The following is a 19,172-nucleotide window of genomic DNA, read 5'->3' as shown; positions in this document are numbered from 1 at the left end:
TTTCATATGTTAAGCAGGGATTCTATAACTGGAGCTACATCCCTAGCCCTGGTGTCTGCTATTACATCAGGATTCAGTTTTCACTGATGTTAAAAAGCTGTTGTATAAGAGAAGACAGAGAGAGCAGGAAAGATGGAGAAGTAGCAGACATCACAGTAAGGGTGTGGAAAGATCTGTAGACAAAGGCATGGTGGGCCTGACCTCTTGAGAGAGGAGAGAGCAAGGGCACACCGACAAACACTCACAGGGGCAACCTCTCCGTGGTGGAGCTAGCAACTCACATGCCTTCAACACTCTCCCAGTGCCTTTAGCACATTCTGAGGAAGGGAGCTGGGGGTATGTGGTCCCTTTTTAGAACAGTTTCTGTCAGGTTTACACTGCAGTGCCTGTAGGGTTTAGCCAACAGTTCAGCAGAAAATAGACTCATTTAGAAGCCCCTTTGATCAGACTGGATGGCTGAGACAGATACGGTTTCCAAGAGAATTTCTATAGCAACAGGACTTTCTGAAATAAATCCATAACTCGTGTTTATGAATATCCACTTTTTTGTGTTTTGCTTGGGCTGATAGAAAGCACAGCTAAATTGGGAATGTAACTATAGAATTTGGGAAGGACTTGGGCATAGTTTCCAATGTATTTATAGAGCCTCTGCTTTCATTGATCTTTTATCTCCCGATTTCTTCATCTGTATAGACAGGCCCACTTTTGTAAGCCTCAAACTGCTGCAGGACAGAAGTAAGCTATTAGTGTTCCTTGAAAGGCCTGAGCTAGGGATGCTCTCTGTACTTAGGGAGCTGATGTTCCCATGGGGCCATGGTGGCATGGCTTAGAACCATGTGGCTCTGTAGTGTACTACCGCTCAGCCCTGGCTTTCTGTCTGTGAACTGAAGTGTGGGTCACTGTGTTACCAGAGTTGACAGGATCCAAGCTTGCAACCTAGCTCCCCCAATAAGCTAGGTTAAGCCACTTGTACCCTGTATGCTAATGAAGGAGACAGGTAACAGAAAAACAGAGAAAGGAGATTTTTTTCAATGTGACTATGTCGGAAAGGACAGCAAATAGAAAGATCTAGTGGTCTTGACCTGGAAAGAAAATCTTCAGAGGTCTTAAAAATCCATTTCTGTGTTTATTTACTTATTTTTCTGAGGGTGCATGCATGCCAGCATGTGTCTGGAGGCCAGAGGACAACTTTGGGGAGTCAGTTCTCTCTCTTGGGGGTACATCTTAGATTGCTAGACTTCCTAGCGAATGCCTTAAACCTTCTGAAGCAACTCAGCACTTCTGGGGGGGTGGGATGGGCAGGGGCTAGACATGAGATTTTAGGTTTCAGTAGGAGTTAGGAGGGATGAATAACTAACTACACAGGTCTTGTCAAGGTGTGGTTCCCCCCATCACTGACCCATCACTGTCGTGCCCCACCCTCTAATGTGGTCCCAGAACTGTATGACACCCCCTCCTGGGAGACAAGTTCCTCCTCCAGCTAGCACCAAGGCTTTCCCAGCCCCTGGTGTGGGGTTCATGAAGAACTTGTAATTCCATAGGGTTCACTGGCTTCAGCAGTCTGATACCCAAAGGAAGGGGCACACATATCCCTTTAGGGTGTTTCTTCTGACAATATGGTTACTGTAGTCCCTGTCTGATGATATTAGGGTAAACTGTAAAGTGCTAAGCCATTGCTAGGCAGGGGGGAGTGCTCAGTGAGTGGTGAAGGCGAGGAGGAGCCTTGTGGGACAGTTGCATGAGTCAAGTTCAGTTGAGAGTCCACAGGTAGTGTAAGAGGAAGAGAGGGCACCTGTAGCTGCTCCAGGGCTCATGGATTCTCTAAACACCCGACACACACGTTCTCTACTCTGTCTCCTTGGCAGTCCTTCTCGCCTGCTGATGGAACCTGGTCGCCTTTGCCATTTCTTTCCCTGATTTCCCTGACCTGCTAGAACCAGCATGGGCTCCACTGGGTCAGAAGCTTTTTACCCAGCAGGGTAGAAAGAAGGCCTCGAAGCTCACCACACTGGGGACTGAGGCAACTTCCGGGAGTCTTCATTAACATTTTATCGTTTGCTTTCCGTTTTCATCCACGTATTTACTACCTCCTGTTGTGCATCAACTTCTGAAGTCTGAATAGCAAACAGCTGTTCACTTTTCCATTGGAGAGCCACAGACACAGCCTAAATAAACAGACTAGCCTATGGTGATACGGAGACACGCTTATGTGATCGAGTGAGAAAGCAGGACCCACGAGGGGAGTTAGAACCTACAGGGTACGAGGGAAGCCTGGAAGGATGTGGGTCTCATGGTTAACAACTGTTTTATACAGAATGATGTTGCCTGTTCTGCAGGCTTCTTTTTTGTTTCCCAGAGCGACCTGTAATCACCGTCAAAGAAGAAGTCGTATTGGTTTTTAAGTGATTCCTTCTGACTGTGAGAGATGTTCCCCCCGTGTCTGGACTCATGTTGCCCAGGTTCATAGTCTTGGTGGAAGTCAGCAGTGGGATGCAGGGACTGACTAGCAATCAGCAGATCCCACCTCTCCTCTCTACCCTTACCCATGCCATCCATGACATCATCTGTGCCTCCCACTTTAACCCACAAACACCATCCAGGAACAGGAGTTTTCATGCCATGCTGGAATCAGCAGGTGGAATTTAACGTGAATTTGAGTTGAAACTTCTTGGGTAACTCCGTGGGTCTGATTAGAGCAGGTTTTCCCATAGCCTGCGCCAGCATCCGCCTTTCCTGATGCTGCCTTCAAGTCACAAGATTAGAGTGTGTTTGCTCAGCCCCAGGTTTCTCTTCATCAGCGGGCCAGTCATTTTCCTGCAAGCAGGATTTCTGTCAGTGGGCACATCACCAGCAAAGGGCCAAATGAGACATAATTGCACATGAGTTTAACTTTAAGGTCTGTGGCTTAAAGCGCTCTGCAAAAGCATGCCAAGCCAACAGCTTTGTTCTCTCTGGGAACAGCGTGCCCCGGAAGAAAGGTTATAGCTCATTGTCCAAACTGAGATATGTAGGAAAGGGTGCTATGAGTGGCCACACCGGGATGCCTGGCTTTCCTGGCCTCTTTAGGACCACTCTCTCTCCGTTTGGTGAAATGAAATTGACTATCCTAGACAGCATCTTTGCAGCAATCTTAGAGTAGAAGAGAGGAAGCCAAAACAGTGGGAAAGCTTGCCGGAGGGTGCATTTCAGAGCAGGAGCGAGGGGGTTGGGGGGGGGGGAACTGTCCTTTTCAGCAAATTTGCGCTAAAGCTGGAGGGGCCATTCACCAGTTGTCTGAACTTTCAAAAGCTGGGCTTGAGCTATTATTCCTGTGCTTAGTTTTCTTGTGAGCCCTGCTCCTTTTCCTCTGTCATAAAGGCGAGGGTCTGTGCGCCAAAGTCTGCCAGGATGGTGGTCCCTTTCAAATCCCAGGGAGCAGCTTGAAGGAGCAGCTGTGGCCCCTTCCAGCACTCAGAGCACAGGCAGGACGATATAATGGGTAATCCAGGGCCTGTGCTGCATGAATAATGAGGACAGGGACAAGCAGGTCCTTCCTCTTTCTCCAGGCTGTCACTTACGCCATGGCTGGCTCTTCTTAGAGCCAATGGGGAAGCTGGAGGGGAAGGGGAATGGAGGCTACTTCAAGAGTTGAATGTTGGGGTGAAGAATATTCTTGGGAGGGTTTGGAGGAAGGAGAGAAAATGATGAGCGAGAGAATCCTAAAGCCAGGCTTTCACCGCTTGCGAATGTTTAATAAGAGCCAGTTCTTAGCTGTTTTGTTTTGTTTTGGTCTGGTTTGTTTTGTTTTGTTTTGGTCTGGTCTGATTTGGTTTGGTTTGGTTTGGCCTGAACTTTGTATTCGTACATTGTCCTTTATGACAGCTCGCAACGTCTCCAGACACTGCTAGACACCCCTGGTACAGAATCATTGCCAACGGTAAAGAAGCAGATTCAACTACTGAAGATTTTGTTTCGTGCGGCCGTGTTCCCTTTGACATGGCTCCCACCTGACACTTTTATAATAGCATGGGCAAGACCAATTAGCGTCTGTGATGGCCGGTAGTGATTTCATTTCACCTTCATGCCCTTGGGATTTGGCTTAGGAAATAGAGTGATCTGGGCCCCCTTCCCCCATGTCAAGAGTGCATGAATAATGAAAACTTTCCACAAGAAAGTGGATTATGCTTGTCTCCCACCCTTAAGATCCCTCTCCAAAATATCTACTATGACTAGTGTCTTGGGCATTATTGGGACAGAAATGTCTTAATAGATAGATCAGGGTTCTCCAGTGAAGAACTGCCTACCCTCAGATGTGCATGTGCATGTGCTCTGTGAGAATTTAGTTTAAGTGCAGATTCTGCTCCAGTGTGGCTGGATTTGAGGCAAGACTCCCTCCTAGGCTTTCAGGCCACTCTTGGAGTGATGAGGCTCCCGTAAGTACCAACTCTTGACAGCTAAAGACAAATTGGCACACGTATCCAAGGGATGCGGTAATGCTCAGAGTGGGGTTGGTCTGAGACTCTATATGATCCACTTAGTACCAGGCTGATCACAAAACCTCCTGTGACCACCGGTTGCTCTATCCCTGAGAGTGGTCAGACAATAGGAAGACCAGTGCTTGCAGAGACTTGCCTGGTACTGTGATGAGTTCTTTCAGAACAGCCTTGGACAGATGGCTGCTCTGTCTGATTGGGCAGAGAAGGAGCAGAACAGGCCCAGAAAGGCAGTAGGGTGGCTGCTTTAGGTCGGAGGTGTTTACTGACTTTCTGCAGTTACTTAAGTGGCGATCACACAAGCTAAGCGTCCCTTCAGAGGATTCTTGGCCTCCCTTTAGTGGTTTGGGTTCCCAGGGGTGATGGGTACTCAAGTTCTTGCCTTCTTAGTTCAGCTTCTCGGGGTTGGGGAGACACCAAGAACAGCTGTGATACTCTGACCCTGAGCCTTTCCTCTATTGGCCACCGAGCATGAGAGGAATGGGCCACGATGTGGAGCCCCCTGTGAAATGAGTGACATTTAGCTCTGTGATACAGAGGGATGGCTGGAGCCCAGGGTACCTGCTGCTCTGTCCTAGGGCTGGCTTTGGCCATGACTTTGGCCATGAACTAGCAGGTATGGTGCTGTCATGCTGTTTCTCAGTAAGGCAGCTTTTTCCTCCCTTTGAGACAGGGTTTCTCTGCGTAGCCCTGGCTGTCCTGGAACTCATTTTGTAGACCAGGCTGACCTTAAACTCAAAGATCCTCCTGCCTCTACCTCCTGAGTGCTGGGTTTAAAGATGTGCATCACTACCACTGCCCTATGCAACTTCTAAATTTTTTTAAACTGAAAATAAAAACAACAACAAAAAAATCTCTGAAAGTCATCCTGGGGGGGGCATGACACAGAATATTATAAATTAAGCTTTACTCTTATTCACTAACTATAATCACTATGAGGGCTAGGCGTATTTCTTTCTTGTTTTATTCCTGTCTATATTTGTTTCTATTTATATTTTTTCACTACCTTTCCCCTTACATTAAAATTAATTATCATTCCTATCAATCCCAGGGTATTAAAGTAAATTTTTATGAATCACAATTTGTTGAAATTAGAAGACTATCAATCTATGAAAGTCATTTTGGGAGATTCAAGTCCTGAGCAGACTAGACCTTCAACCCCAACTTCACTATCAATTTTACCTTTGAGTATCTTTGCTCTGACTGATTGGAGATGATTAACACACACACACACACACACACACACACACACACACACACACACACACACNCATNCAGACAGAGAGGCAGAGAGAGACAGAGGCAGAGGCAGACAGAGTCAGAGACAGAGACAGACAGGGACAGAGAGACAGAGACAGACAGAGGCATAGGCAGAGATAGACAGAGACAGAGAGAGACAAAGACAGAGAGAGACTTGCATAGAGGCTTAGTACATCTCAGTTTTCTCACAGCACCTCTCTGTTCTAAGGGAGGAAGAATACTCATCTCTGGTCAGTGAATGAGGACAGGAGAGTTGCCACAGTTTAATTGGAGCTTCTAGTCTAGATCTCAGACTTGGATATGTCTCTCTCCCCATAAGTAACAGAACCTTCTGATGAGAGGAAAAGCAACAGCCCAGATTAGGTGCGTGGGCCTATGCGTGCTCTCTATTCAGTTCTGTAGTGCTGTATAATAACACCCCAAACTTATGCTCACAGGTTCTCAGAGCTGAGAAGTCAGACAGGACTTGGTGGGGTTGGGGGAAGCTTTTCTGGACAAATTAATGAACCTTGGCTGGAAGGACTTGAGCTTCCAGATGCTGAGTCTGTCCCTTTCTATACTCTTGTACCTGAGGCCAGGATGACTGAAGCCTGGTCCCAACTAGTCTGCTCACCGGGGTGTCTCCTAGTATGGTGGCTGGCTCCCAAGAAGACTGTCGTCAGGGAGAGGCAATGTTCCGAGAGCCTGTGGGGAAGAGGCATGGCTTTTTTTATAATCTGACTTTGGAAGTCATATGACATTCCTTCTGCCATGCTCAAGTTGCTGAAACCATTGTTAAGTCTACCCAGATTCAAGGGCTGTAGATCCATTTCTCTTTGGAAAAATTAATGTATTTTTAACCACTTAAATATAACACACACACACACACACACACACGAGTGCACACACACACACATAAGTTATTAAACCTATACTGTATCATGGCATCGATCCAGCTGAAAATTAGCTCAAGTGGAAGGCTGCCATGCTGAATCAAGAGGGAATTAACTGTAAATAGAAGAAAAAGAACTGTGAATAATGTAGAGAATTAATGAAAAAAAATGAAATATGTAGAAAAATTGGTGCTAATTTAAATGCCTAGTCATTGGAGAGTAGTTTAAATAGATATTTACATAAGTTATAAGCTGCAACATTGAAAAAGCAAAATATCCCTCTAAGAAATGTACCAAAAAATCTATTGCATGAAAAAGATTATTTACAAAAACATGAACACAATGATGAGTAGCATTTTTATAAACACATATATGTATGTAAGCATTTGGGAAACAGTTCTTTTTTTTTTTTTCAGTCTTTCATGTGATTTTATTTTCTCCCTTCAACCATAATAATATGATATCCAAATTTTGTCTTAACTGGTGGGTCTGTAAACACAGGCTTATCCATCCCACTTACAGGCAAGGCAAACGCTGCTTCTTGAAATGGCCCCACCATGGATCCTCTGGTCATCCAACCCAAGTCACCCCCTTGTCTGGCTTTATCTTCACTATATTGTGTGGCCACTTCACTGAATCTCATCCCAGACTTTAACTTTTCCATGGCTTCCATGATTTTCCCATGTTTTTCACACAGAATGTGTCTGACCTTTACTGCATTGCCACCACCTTTAGGGCCCTGAGCCTTCTTGTCAGTACTGTCACTCCCAGAGGCTGCACCTCCTTTCCCTCCTTTTCCAGAACCACTTTTCCCCTTCGGCGGCATCTCTTAAGCTGGCAGTTGAACTCTCCGGCAACTGGGAAACAGTTCTATACAAGCTTTATGTTGTTATTGTTTAGTGTGTGGGTATGTGGGTATATGTGCCCGTGGTTGTGTGCACGCACACAGAGATCAGAGGACAGCTCTTTGGAAGGCGTGTCTCTTCTGCCTTGCTGAGGCTCTCCTCTGGTGTTGCTGCCACTCTGCATGGGCAGCTGGCCACCTCTCCTGTCTTTGCCCTCATCTGGGAGCAGGAGTGTTGGGGACACTGCTGTGCCCAGCTTTTTATGTGGGGTCCAGAATCGAGCTCCAACTGTCAGGCTTGTATGTTAAGCACTTTTACCTGCTGAGCCATCCTCCAACCCCTCCGCCATGAGTTTTAAAGGTGCTGCCCTAGACTGTTTAGCGGATATTTCTAACCGGGACAAGAGTGGAGTTTGAAGGTGTGGTAGATATGCACACACACACACACACAAACCCAACACATTTTATTTTTTCATAGTTCTGTGTGCTGGCTCAAGTTTTTAATCAGTTAGATATTCCTACACTGCTTTTATGTTGAATTGTCCTATGTGTTTTTTAACTTTAAAAATCTACTGGTTTGGTTACTTTGTAAACACATAAACATAAAATCTCTCATAGCTCAGGGCTGGAAATAGGGCCTAGGGGTAAAGGCAATTGTGGAGGATCCGTTTGGTTCTTAGCACTCACGCCAAATAACTCCATTTCCAGGGGATCCAACCCCTTCTGGTCTCTGCAGGCACTGACAGTCAGGTGGCATACAGGAACACACACACACACACACACACACACACACACAATAAAACACAAATCTTAAAGCACCATATCTCCCGCAGCTATCAGGGGCAGTAGGAATGGTGCTTGCCTAGGTAGGCACCAGTCTGTCTGGCATTTATGGTAGGTGGCAAACAGATCTTAGAAAATCGTCTTGGTCTTTCTTTTTTCAGACAGGATCTGCCAAGCTAACATGGGACTCAGTACATAACATGGTCTGACCTTGAACTTGTGGACCCTCCTACCTCAGCCTGCCATTGTGGTCTGTGGTCTTGCTGCTTTCTTTCCCTTGTTCCTGGGCAGTCTCCTCAGGGACAGCACCACACCCATAGTCTTTTTAGAATGACTTCAGCAGAAATGAAGAATACCCATATTTATGTTGGGTTGAAACATTTAAACTTAAATAATCGCCCAAAAGAAATTAGCTGTGCTCACATAATGAAATCAGGAAAATTCCCTGCTATTAGAGGAGATGTATGGCTTTAATCAGAGCATTTCCAAGCTAGTATTCTGGGTTGGGTTGAGGGAGCAACATGTACCCCTCCAGCTAATGAAACATATGGAAGCAGAGATGGGGACCCATCCCATAGTCTTCTCTGAGTTGCCTAACGATTTGGTCATATCTCATTTGTTAAATAATTGCATTACTTAAAATAGTATCATAATATGAGCTTGTAAGAGTGGCTTCCCCCACACAAGGGTTTGGGATATGTTCTGGCCCAGCAGTGGACTAGCTGATAAGTCCTGCCCTTATGACATGTGCCACGTAGTAAGATGGATAGACACATAGAATAACTGATGACGATGAGATCTGCTCACGACAACCTTGAGAGAGACACCAGGTTGGCTCTTCTGATGTCCCTCGGACCTGCTGTGCTCTGTGTGCTGAGATGCTAACTGTTAAAGATCCAGCATAGACTCTGCCACTCTGGTTCTGAGAGAGGAGAGACTGTGTGTCCCTTGTTCCCACTCCTCTAGGTTGTGGGTGCTTATGGGAGGTAGGGAGGGAGTGTCTGTTGAATGTCACAGCTCCTGTCAGGGTAGCTGTACCCCTGTAGCTGTTGTTCCAGATAAATTCTGGTCTCATGTGGTCCTCCCAGCCTTCCTCCTGGTCCTCCCAGTCTTCTTCCTTCCCTTTCATATCTTAGGGGTGGAGGGGAACAATGGTTCTCTGTTGCTGCTCTCCCCCTGCATCCATGGTACATAACTTGTTTCCTCCGTTTTTTTTTTTTTTTTTTTTTTAAGTAGTTCCTTTGTTAAACTCCGGTCAGCTGGCTGTGGTGGGGCCCACCTGTAGCCAAGCCCTTGGGAGGCTGCTGCAAGGTTCGCAAGTTCAAGATCTCAACAAAACCAAAGACAAAATAAACTGCTGAAGTGCAATCTCCTCCCTGCCTGGATATTACCTGGATTGATGACAGACATACCCATTTTGCAAATGAGTATGTTGAGGCTTAGAGACCTCAACAAAATTATTGCTGACCGAACCAGGTTTTTTTTTTTTTTTTTTTTTTTTTTTTTAATGTCAAAACCCAGCACCTATCTGCCTATGGCAGCCAACAGATTCTCACAGCCATTTTCAAATTGAGGAGAAACTTAAAACAATAATTTTGTTTGTTTATGTTTCCCCCCTAATAGATAGATGAAGTTATGAAGCTAACTAAACAAAGCAAAACAGACCTCGGACCATCCTTCCCACTAGCCCCATAGCTTTTGAGGGATTTGTTATTTAGCTTGCTTGTTCACTTTGAGATAGAGTCTCCCTAGTCCCAGCTGGCCTCAAACCAGTGATCCTCCTTCTGTAACCCTCTGGGTGGTGGGATTACAGCCCTTTTTGGTTTTTTGCTGTGGAAATCATTTTCTGTCAAGAAGGGCAAGATAAAAACGATCAGTCTATTCTTTATAGAGTCAGGCTGATCATCAGTTGTTTGCAAACATCTTATCTATCGTTGATGACCCAGTTTAAGGACATTTAAAAGAAACACACAGCTGAGTTGGGGCTAAAGGACTTGATCCATCATGGATGCCAAGCTGCAAAGCACACTGGACTTCTGACTTTTTGTCTGTATGCAATCTCCTGAGTTACAAACACCAGAACTTCTTCAGGTTACCCGTTGTACCCTAGTGCACCTCAGAGGAACCTGCAGAGGTGTCCCAGCCACTCTCTTCATAGTCTAGAGCTGGGGCCTGGAGCCGACTTGCAGAGGGGGCACTCCAGGTTCCACAACTTATCACGTAGCATTCATGTTCCCTGTGTCTTGGTTCCATCGTTTGACAAGTGGGGATAATGGTACCTCCCACACACAGGCTTTGTCAGGATTAGGTTAGTCTCATAAAGGGCTTAAGAGAGCATCGAGGCCAGCTGTGGATGCTCAGTGGCAGTAGCATATGGTTCTCATCGCTGTCCTCATCCACATCCTCACAGGCTGGGATGCCTGCTGACCCTTCCCCTGGCTGGGTAATTCCTTTGTGCTCTATGTCTTTTCTATCACATTTCGGTGGATAGTCTTTTCATTTCTTTCCTGGAAAGAATATAGAAATCCCTCAGAGTACCTACTGTCTGTCTGTCTGTCTATCTATCTATCTATCTATATATATATATATATATATATATATCGTGATCTACCACCAAGCTAAAAAAGTTCCTGAAGAGTATGCTAGGCAAATCTACCACTGAATGATTTACCGAGACCCAAAGTTCCAAAAGAAAAAGAGAGACAGAGACTGACAGAGACAGAGAGAGACAGAGAGACTTGTCTCCATCTCCACTGTTGGGAATACAGGCCTGTCCTATACTCCAGTTTTTTTGCACAAGCACTGGGAATCAACTCAGGTACTCACATTTGCCCAACAAGTACTCTACCGGTTGAGCCTTCTCCTTAGCCCTTGAAGTAAATACTTTTGAAGATGTTGTCTCTATCATGGACTATGAGAAGAGGAGGAGGAAATAGAAGAAGAGGACGGAGGAGGAGGAGGGGACTAAGTGTCTGGAGGGAAAGTGAGAGGGTTGCTTGGTAAAGGAAAGGTCCAAGAGAGCCAGCAGTTGGGATTCTGTGAGGCTTAGGCATGGGTTTAGGTTGGATTCTACTTTCGGTTCAGTTGGGAGCAGCTAGATGCTGTTCGTCATTTAGTTTTCATATTATGTGTCTGTCTGCCTTAGCTATAACTTTCCTATTAGCTTGTGGATTTGACCCACGGCAGACAGCAGTCTCTTGCATCGGACATGTACAGGAGAGCAGTCTCTTGCATCGGACATGTACAGGAGAGCAACTTGAAAGAAGAATTGCCTTGCTTAAGAGAACTGGAGACCCCTTGAGCCATCAGTGTGAGAGAGAAGGCGAGCATTAGCCACTCAACAAGTAGCAGCCACGCTGGGCATGGGTGGGATTTCTGAGGGACAGGAGGAGGCACCAAGCTTTCTTCATGTTGGTTCCTCAAGCCAGGAGGCTTCTCTGCCCACTAACCAAGGCAGGCAGCAAAGGAAACCCTACCTCCTGGGCCAAAGAAATAGGCACAGGAGACAGGGAAGAGCCGCAGCCCAAAGCCTGGATCCCTTTAGGTGAGCTAGCTGAGTTCTCACCTCCAGGGGAGGCACTAGCAGTTATTTAAAGCCCATGGAGAAGGGTGAGGGGCTGTACAAATGAGCTGGGCTAAATGGCCTTTAGGTGACAGTATGCCTATTCTGTTTCTTAATAGTGGATTGGTGTGTATGTGTGTATGTGTGTGTGGGGGGTGGTTTATAAGTCCCCATTGCTAGCCTTTACATTAAAAAGTAAGTATATGGTATCATTTACTAAAAGACTTTTAAAAGCCCCAGTTCATATCCTTGAATGGAAATTCCATCACAGTAATAATTTGGCTATAACATTTATAGTCTTTGTCACACTGCAGACCTCCGGATTAGCTCCCCTGCAGTTGTAGTGCGTAAGTACGCTGTGTGTGTTTTAGGGAGCGGAAGGCATGAGCCACCCACACTCTGCCGTTTTAGAGCCACAGAGCCGATGTGAGAACACACCTGGCCCCATATGCCACCCTCAGGATTTAAGAAAGCCAGCTCCCCTCGCTGCCCCTGGCACGACTCTCCCCACTCAGTATCGCCCGCATCCTTCTCTTCCTTAGCTAGAAAGCATCAAATGGGACCAAGAACAATGGCCAAAGTCACCCTGCATGGCTCAGAAGAGATACAAGATGAAAATATGTCCAACCCACATCTTGGCTGAAAAATGGCTCCCGGAAGGGACTGAGCAAGGAGAGTGCCTTTGCCCCATAGCGATGGAAATACCTTGAGCTATAGTAAGGTCATACATGCTCTAATGATTTCCAGGCTTTTAGAGCATGCCCTCGCTATACAACCTCATTTTAATATAGTAGTAATCTGGCATATGAGGTGGATGGAAGCAAAGGTTATGAGAGGTTTACAAACTGTAAAGTTTAACTTTGTCCTACTATGTATTAGTGGGAGGTCAGAGCTGGTAGGACCAGGCGCAGGCTGTAGAATCCACACCCTGACCTTGGGCTCCCTGGCACGGAAGCCTCCAGCAAGTCCTCGGCCTGCCGTGGGAGCTAGTTTCAGTAACAACTGACCATCAGCATAGCAAAGGTGTTGGGAAGATGGGGAACTGGGTATCAGGCTGTGAGCATGGAGCCTAAAGAAACCAGGGATGTCTGTGGGACCCAGCAGGGGCTCACCACAGAGCTGTGTCACCATGGAGAGGGTCTGGCTATAGGTCTGTGGCAGAAACTCATCACATACCCTGCTTTGCCTCTAGAGCAGCTTACTTACCTTCAGTTGTAATCCTGTTTTGATCAGTTTTTTTCTACTTAATGCCATTTTGATAGATTCATTCTGTATAACTCAGAGATATCAGGTTGGTTGAATATAGAATCCCAGGTCTAAACTGACAAAGAAGTTGGGGATAAGGGGAGGCCCCTTCCTTACAATAGTGGGAGAAATGTTGGCATTAGAAAAATCAATAGCTGCCCACATTAAGGGATGTAAGATTCGTAAATCAAGGGATATTCATTCATTCTTTAAGCGTCTCCCTATAGGTGTGGAGAAACATAGCTCATATCCCAGGAATCAAGTGATTAAAGTTAGCCTCACCTTTCGGGTAACAATCCCAAGTCATGTGATGTGTGTGGACCAAATAGAACTTGCCTTTTACTTGTGTGCTTAAGCGCAAAAGATGTTTACTTGTAACAAAGAGATTGGCAGATTGAGATCAACGGATGTTCAAGGTAAAACCCAGTGACTGGAAATCTTTAATCACATGAGATGAAAAAAGACAAAAGCTGGCAGCCTTCCGGGTCAATAGAGCTGGAGATATTCGACAGCCAAAGGCAAAGGGCAGGAAGAATGTGACACAGCAAGCCAAGGGTAGAGCTCAGTGGCAAGATGCTCGCCCAGCATGGCTGAGTCCCTGAGTTCAGTGCCCAGTACCTAAAAAACAAACAAACAAACAAACAAGATAAATGAAGGAAGAAAGAAGGAGAAAGCTGTGCAAGACATTTCTTGGAAAGAGTTAACTCTCAAGTATAGATCATAACTATTGTCTCAATATTAAATTTCCTGATTTGGATACTTGTATTGAGGTTACATAATAGAATGTTCATATTCTTAATGCAACAAAATGAAATATAGTGTAAAAGGCAGAGAGCATTCCACCCCAATCTAGAGGGGTTGATGTTGCTAATGATGTCATTGTATCTGGCCAGCTGTATTCTTGTCCCAGTGTGAGATGGGAGAGTCATAGAGTGCTGTCAGTAAGCGAAAGGCATTTGGTTAGAGTGGAAATGACATTGTGTGCACTGCGACCAGATCCTCGCTGACTTTCCCAGAGTGGGACTTGAGAAGCAGTGTTTGAGGGATCTACGTGTAATCATGGTGACCTCTTTGTTAACCAATGTATTTAGGTTTGTGTGTGTGTGTGTGTGTGTGTGTGTGCACGTGCGCAGTTGAACACAGAGGCCAGAGGTCAAAGTTTTCCTAAATTGTTCTCTACTTTTTTTCTTCTTTTAAATCAATGCTATTCATTGAACTTGGGACTCATAGACTGGCTAGACAATCTAGACATCAAACCCTAGGGATCTACCTGTCTCTGCTCTGAACAGTGGGATCACAAGTGCACACTGTGGCTTTTGACCCGGGTGCTGGGGCAAGTACTTCATTGACCAAACTGTCTTCCTGGTCCCCACCTTCCTGGTGGTTGGAATTCTGAGAACAGCATTTTACTTTTAAAAAGGTGTCTGTGTGCACGAGAAACCCATCACAAGTGGTCAGAACTTGGTAAGAGAAGACAGAATACATCTGTGATTTGTTGGAGGCTGATGGAGTAAGAGCCCGAGAGTGAAGCCCACCTACTTCTAGCAAATGTAGAGCCTTCATCCTATGGCCCCCTGGGTTCTTTCATAGGCCACCCCTTGTGTGAACCTTTTCTATATATATATATGACAATGTTAGTATATGAAATATAAGAAGGCAAGCTTATCTTCCTGGTCTTATGTGACTATATTTTGTCTTAAAAAAGAGAATTAATCCAGAGATCTTCTCTTTCTAATAAGAGGTCCTGGTCTTGTGAAATTAGTCAAAGCAGCTGAATCCATTATGTGGGAGCTGAGTGGTCTGGTGTCTAGGGCCTCCTGATAGTGTGTGTGAGAGCAGTAGGCTCTCTTGCTCTGACTCTGCGTAGTTGGTAGTCCCCCAGGCCTGGTGGTCTCCGTCACGTGAGCAGCCCAGCATTCCAAGACATGGCTTTGAAGCTGAGGGCCAGCTGTGTGGCCCCAAGTGAAATGATAGGGAAGAAGGACGATGATTATACTGCACCTTCCCTTGTGGCTGAGAAGATCAAATGAGTTGGGATTTGTAGAGAAGTTGTGTTTGACCTATAGGAAGTGCCACTTAGGTATTTTTAAATTATACTAGTCAAGCCATGTTTAAGTGTCATTTCTTTGACATGGTACAGACGACACTGGTCCTTCTATCTCCTGCCCTGTCCCTTTGAAACATATTCTACTCGCAGTCTATGAATTTACCCTAAACACCTCATGGAAGTTGACCAGACAACATCTGGCTTTTGTGCCCACCCTATTGCTCTTAGGACGATGCCCTCAGGGCCCACTCATGGAGCAGTGTGGCTCAGGTTGTAGTCCGCTTACCTGTATGTGCCACACTGCTTCTCAGTGCACTTGTTTCCTTCTTTCTGGGTATCACTGCTCTGAGCCTGAGAGTTAGAGTATGTGCTTTCAATTGTAGGGGCATCTCCCCAGAGATGCGATTATTGGGATTATACTATTATGGACAGTTTGAGTTGACCTTTATAAAGAGTGTATAGGCTGTCCTCACAGGCTGCACCATTCAGTATCTGCTGATTTTTTGTCTTAATCTTTTTAAAGAGAGAGAGGCGGAGTGCAACATTTGGACAAGCCAAGTCTGGTTAATCACATGCTAGCTAATCGATGTTTGCCAGGACAGCTTGTACCAGAAGCCTCTGCTTAGCCTTTCCCAGGGTTGAGAGCTCCCTACCCCCATTCCACACCCAGTGCTCCTTGCTTTGAAGGAGAAAAGCAAGTTACAGGTAATAAGTCTATGGTAGAACCTTTGGCTTAGGCGCTAGTGTGTGAAGAGTCGGTTTGTGGAGTTTTATCCATGACTGTGAAATGAACTTATTCTGTGAGTACTTTGCAAAACTCGAATGCAGGACATGCCTCAGATATCCAGCTTGAAGGAAGCCTGGCCCTCAGAAACCCAATGGGAAAGGCTGTGATCTGAGAGAGTTCTGGTTCTCTGTGGGCCTTTATTTCTTCTTGGTGTGCTTAACTCTGGGTACCAAGGGTCCAGGTGTGTGAGGTGTCAGGTCATTGCTAACCAGGTTCTGGAGAACCCTGGATGGGTCAGGAGGCTGGGATAAAGGATTCCTGAGAATGCCACCTTCTGGCTGAACTTACAGGTCTTCTGCACTTAACACAGCCCGGAGCCGGGCGTGGTGGTGCACGCCTTTAATCCCAGCACTTGGGAGGCAGAGGCAGACGGATTTCTGAGTTCAAGGCCAGCCTGGTCTACAAAGTGAGTTCCAGGACAGCCAGGGCTACAGAGAAACCCTGTCTTTAAAAAAAAAAAACAACACACACACACACACACACACACACACACACACAAAACAAAAAACAAACAAACAAAAAACCCCCAGAAAAACAAACGAACAAAAAAAAACCAGCCTGGAGTGAATGGAGCAGCTGGAACCTGGATGGCTGGTTTGCTCACAGGCACTGTTGAGCCAGGCGTCAGTGATGTGCAGGGCCATGCCGCTCACAGGTATTCAAGGCACCCTGGGGATGCTGGCTCATCTGGTTTGCAGGCAGGGAGCCATTATTAGTAAATACTGAAACCCTGACTGGTGATGCCAACAAGAAGATGTTCATGGCAGCTGGACTATAAGTCGTGTCCTTAAGATTACCTTCTTCATTCTCAGTCTACCCAGTTGTTGGCTTTGTCCTGTGTTTATGGCAGCTATTTAATTCATAGCTCAGAAAGCCTGGGGTTGTGTGGAAAGCAAGAAGGTGTATAGAATGGCTGCTTTGCATCTCTGAGAAGGCTCACTGCTGGTCTGGGCCCAGTGCATGTCAATCCTGACTTGGCCAAATGATTGATGTTTCTCCAGTCTAGGTCTATGTCTAACATAAAAATAAACCGGTGGTGCATGCAGGATTGAAATTTGGGGATGCAGAGTAAGAAAAACTGTGCAGAAAGGACAGGCTGGAGGAGGTGTGTGTGTGTCTCTGTGTGTGTGTGTGTGTGGTGTGCTGACACTGTCTTTGTGCCTGTGTGAGCATCAAGGAGATAGAGCCCACCTTAGTCATTGTTCCAGTGCCGTGAAGAGAAATCATGACACAGCAACTCTTGTAAAGGACAACATTTAATTGGAGCCAGTTAATAGTTTCAGAGGTTCAGTCCAGTATTAGCATGGCAGGAAACATGGGGTGGCATGCAGGTAGACATGGTGCTGGAGAGGGAGCCAAGAGTTATTAGCACAGGCAATTGGAAGTGAGAGAAAAATATACTAGGCCTGACTTAACCCCAAAGCCCACCTCCAGTGACATTCCACCTCCAACAAGGCCATACCTCCTTCAATAAGGCCATGTCCGAACAAGTCAAGTAGCATCACTCCCTTCCAAGCGTTCCAAGCGCGCACGAGTGTGTGTGTGTGTGTGTGTGTGTGTGTGTGTGTGTGTGTGTGTTGGGGGCGGGGCAGGGATCCATTCCTTTTCACACCACCACAGACCCTCATTGGCTATTCTCTGGCCCACCATGGCCGTTCTCCCTCCTCTGTCCTGCAGCAAGACTGTCCTGGATTCCCAGCCTTTCTTTGCTTGTTGGAGCTCCTGTCTGCCCTTCAGCTTTCACAGAATAGCTCTGACATCTGCTGGCCTCAGAGCAGGAGGGCAGGATGGCCTGGCATGACCCGGGATCACTTGGAATGGTTCAGAAGAGTGTAGCTCAGAACATGACATGACACATATAATTGACACATATAGACTGAGGCATCAAGCTGGCAGTGGAGGAGGCTTTAGGGGAGGGGCTGAGAACCAAGACTTAAGAACAGATCAAGGGTCATTTCCTTTAGCTGCCTTCAGCCCCATTTCCCATGATGCAGTTCTGTGCATATTGCCCAGGGAAATAAATGATGTGCACCGCGAATACTAGTGCCAGTGAGGGGTCTGTCTTAAGTGTGTGTGTGTGCACGCGCGCGTGTGTGCATGTGTGTGTATGAGTGTGTGCATGCACACGTGTGTGGGCACATATGTGTGTGGACGTGTATGTGTGTGCATGTATTTATGTGCTCATGCTCACTTGTGTGTCTGCACTAATGCATGCACACATGGGGACCAGGCTTCTTTTTTATTGCTCTCTGTCCCACTATTTTTTGAGACAGGGTCTCTCCCTGAACCTGGAGCCCTCTGTGTCAGGTAGACTGGCTATCCAGCAAGCCTTGATAATCTACCTGTCTCTGCCTCACAGCACTGAGATTACAGGAGCACATCTCCCTCCATACCTGGCTTTGTTGTGAATGCTGGGGTGGGGTGGGGGATTTGAACTCAGAACCTCACCCTTGCACAGCAAGTGCTTTACCCACTGAGCCATACCCTGGATGACTGTGGCAATTTTTGTCTGTGAGGTTACAATTGCTGTCCCAGGAACTACACGTGGTTCTGCGGTAGACATATATATTATTAAGTGGGGTGAGTTAACTGTTGGATGGACACATAGCCATACTGTGAAGCTCTACTTGGCCCCTTGATTGTGAGACCCCATTGTCACTGTGATCTTGTCATCTCACAGCGGCAGGCTTCACACCTACATGTTGGACACAGTCTCTGGGTAGTTCCCTGCTCCTGCCCTGGGATGCTTAGAGACTTTGGGGAGGATTGGGAAGGTAGTGGCTGCCTTAGAAGTTTTTGCTAAACAGGCTTTGAAAGCCAAGAAACAGTGTAGAAGGCTGGGAACCAAGGAGCAAACATACACCTTGAAGATTATTTACCGTGTTCATGTGGTTGTTGGGAATTGAAGTTTTAGGACCTCTGCTCCCTCTGGTCAACCCCGCTAGCTCAGTCCCTGCTCGCTTCAGCCCAAAGATTTATTTATTATGCATAAATACTCTGGTGCTGTCTTCAGACGCACCAGAAGAGGACATCAGATCTCATTATGGATGGTTGTGAGCCACCATGTGGTTTCTGGGATTTGAACTCAGGACCTTTGGAAGAGCAGTCAGTGCTCTTACTGGCTGAGCCATCTCTCCAGCCCAAGTTTACTGTTTCTTGATTCCTTTTCTTTTCCTACCCTCCTCTTCTCTCTTCCTCTTTCTTTTAAGAGAAATTCCATCTAAGTATTCCAGGGTAGGCCTAAATGTGTGATCCTCCTGCCTCTTAACTACCAAGTGGTACCTATAGGTGTGTACCCCT

The 19,172-nt window shown here is 46.2% G+C and overlaps 2 protein-coding genes across 2 annotated transcripts in view; one reads left to right on the top strand and one right to left on the bottom strand.

The window, feature by feature from the left end:
- Iqgap2 (IQ motif containing GTPase activating protein 2) overlaps window positions 1-19,172 on the top strand; it is a 259,748-nt gene that overhangs the window by 18,973 nt on the left and 221,603 nt on the right. The window lies entirely within an intron of this gene.
- Window positions 6,998-7,458, bottom strand: LOC110308370 (peptidyl-prolyl cis-trans isomerase NIMA-interacting 4). The gene has a single exon (XM_021180838.2). The coding sequence runs from the start codon at window positions 7,428-7,430 to the stop codon at window positions 7,035-7,037; it is 396 nt and encodes a 131-aa protein (XP_021036497.1). The 5' UTR covers window positions 7,431-7,458; the 3' UTR covers window positions 6,998-7,034.

This window comes from Mus caroli, chromosome 13 (genome assembly GCF_900094665.2).
Source record: "Mus caroli chromosome 13, CAROLI_EIJ_v1.1, whole genome shotgun sequence".
Classification (NCBI taxonomy): Eukaryota; Metazoa; Chordata; class Mammalia; order Rodentia; family Muridae; genus Mus; species Mus caroli.
The sequence above is the reverse complement of the archived record's forward strand: the minus strand, read 5'-3'. Positions and strand labels throughout refer to the sequence as shown.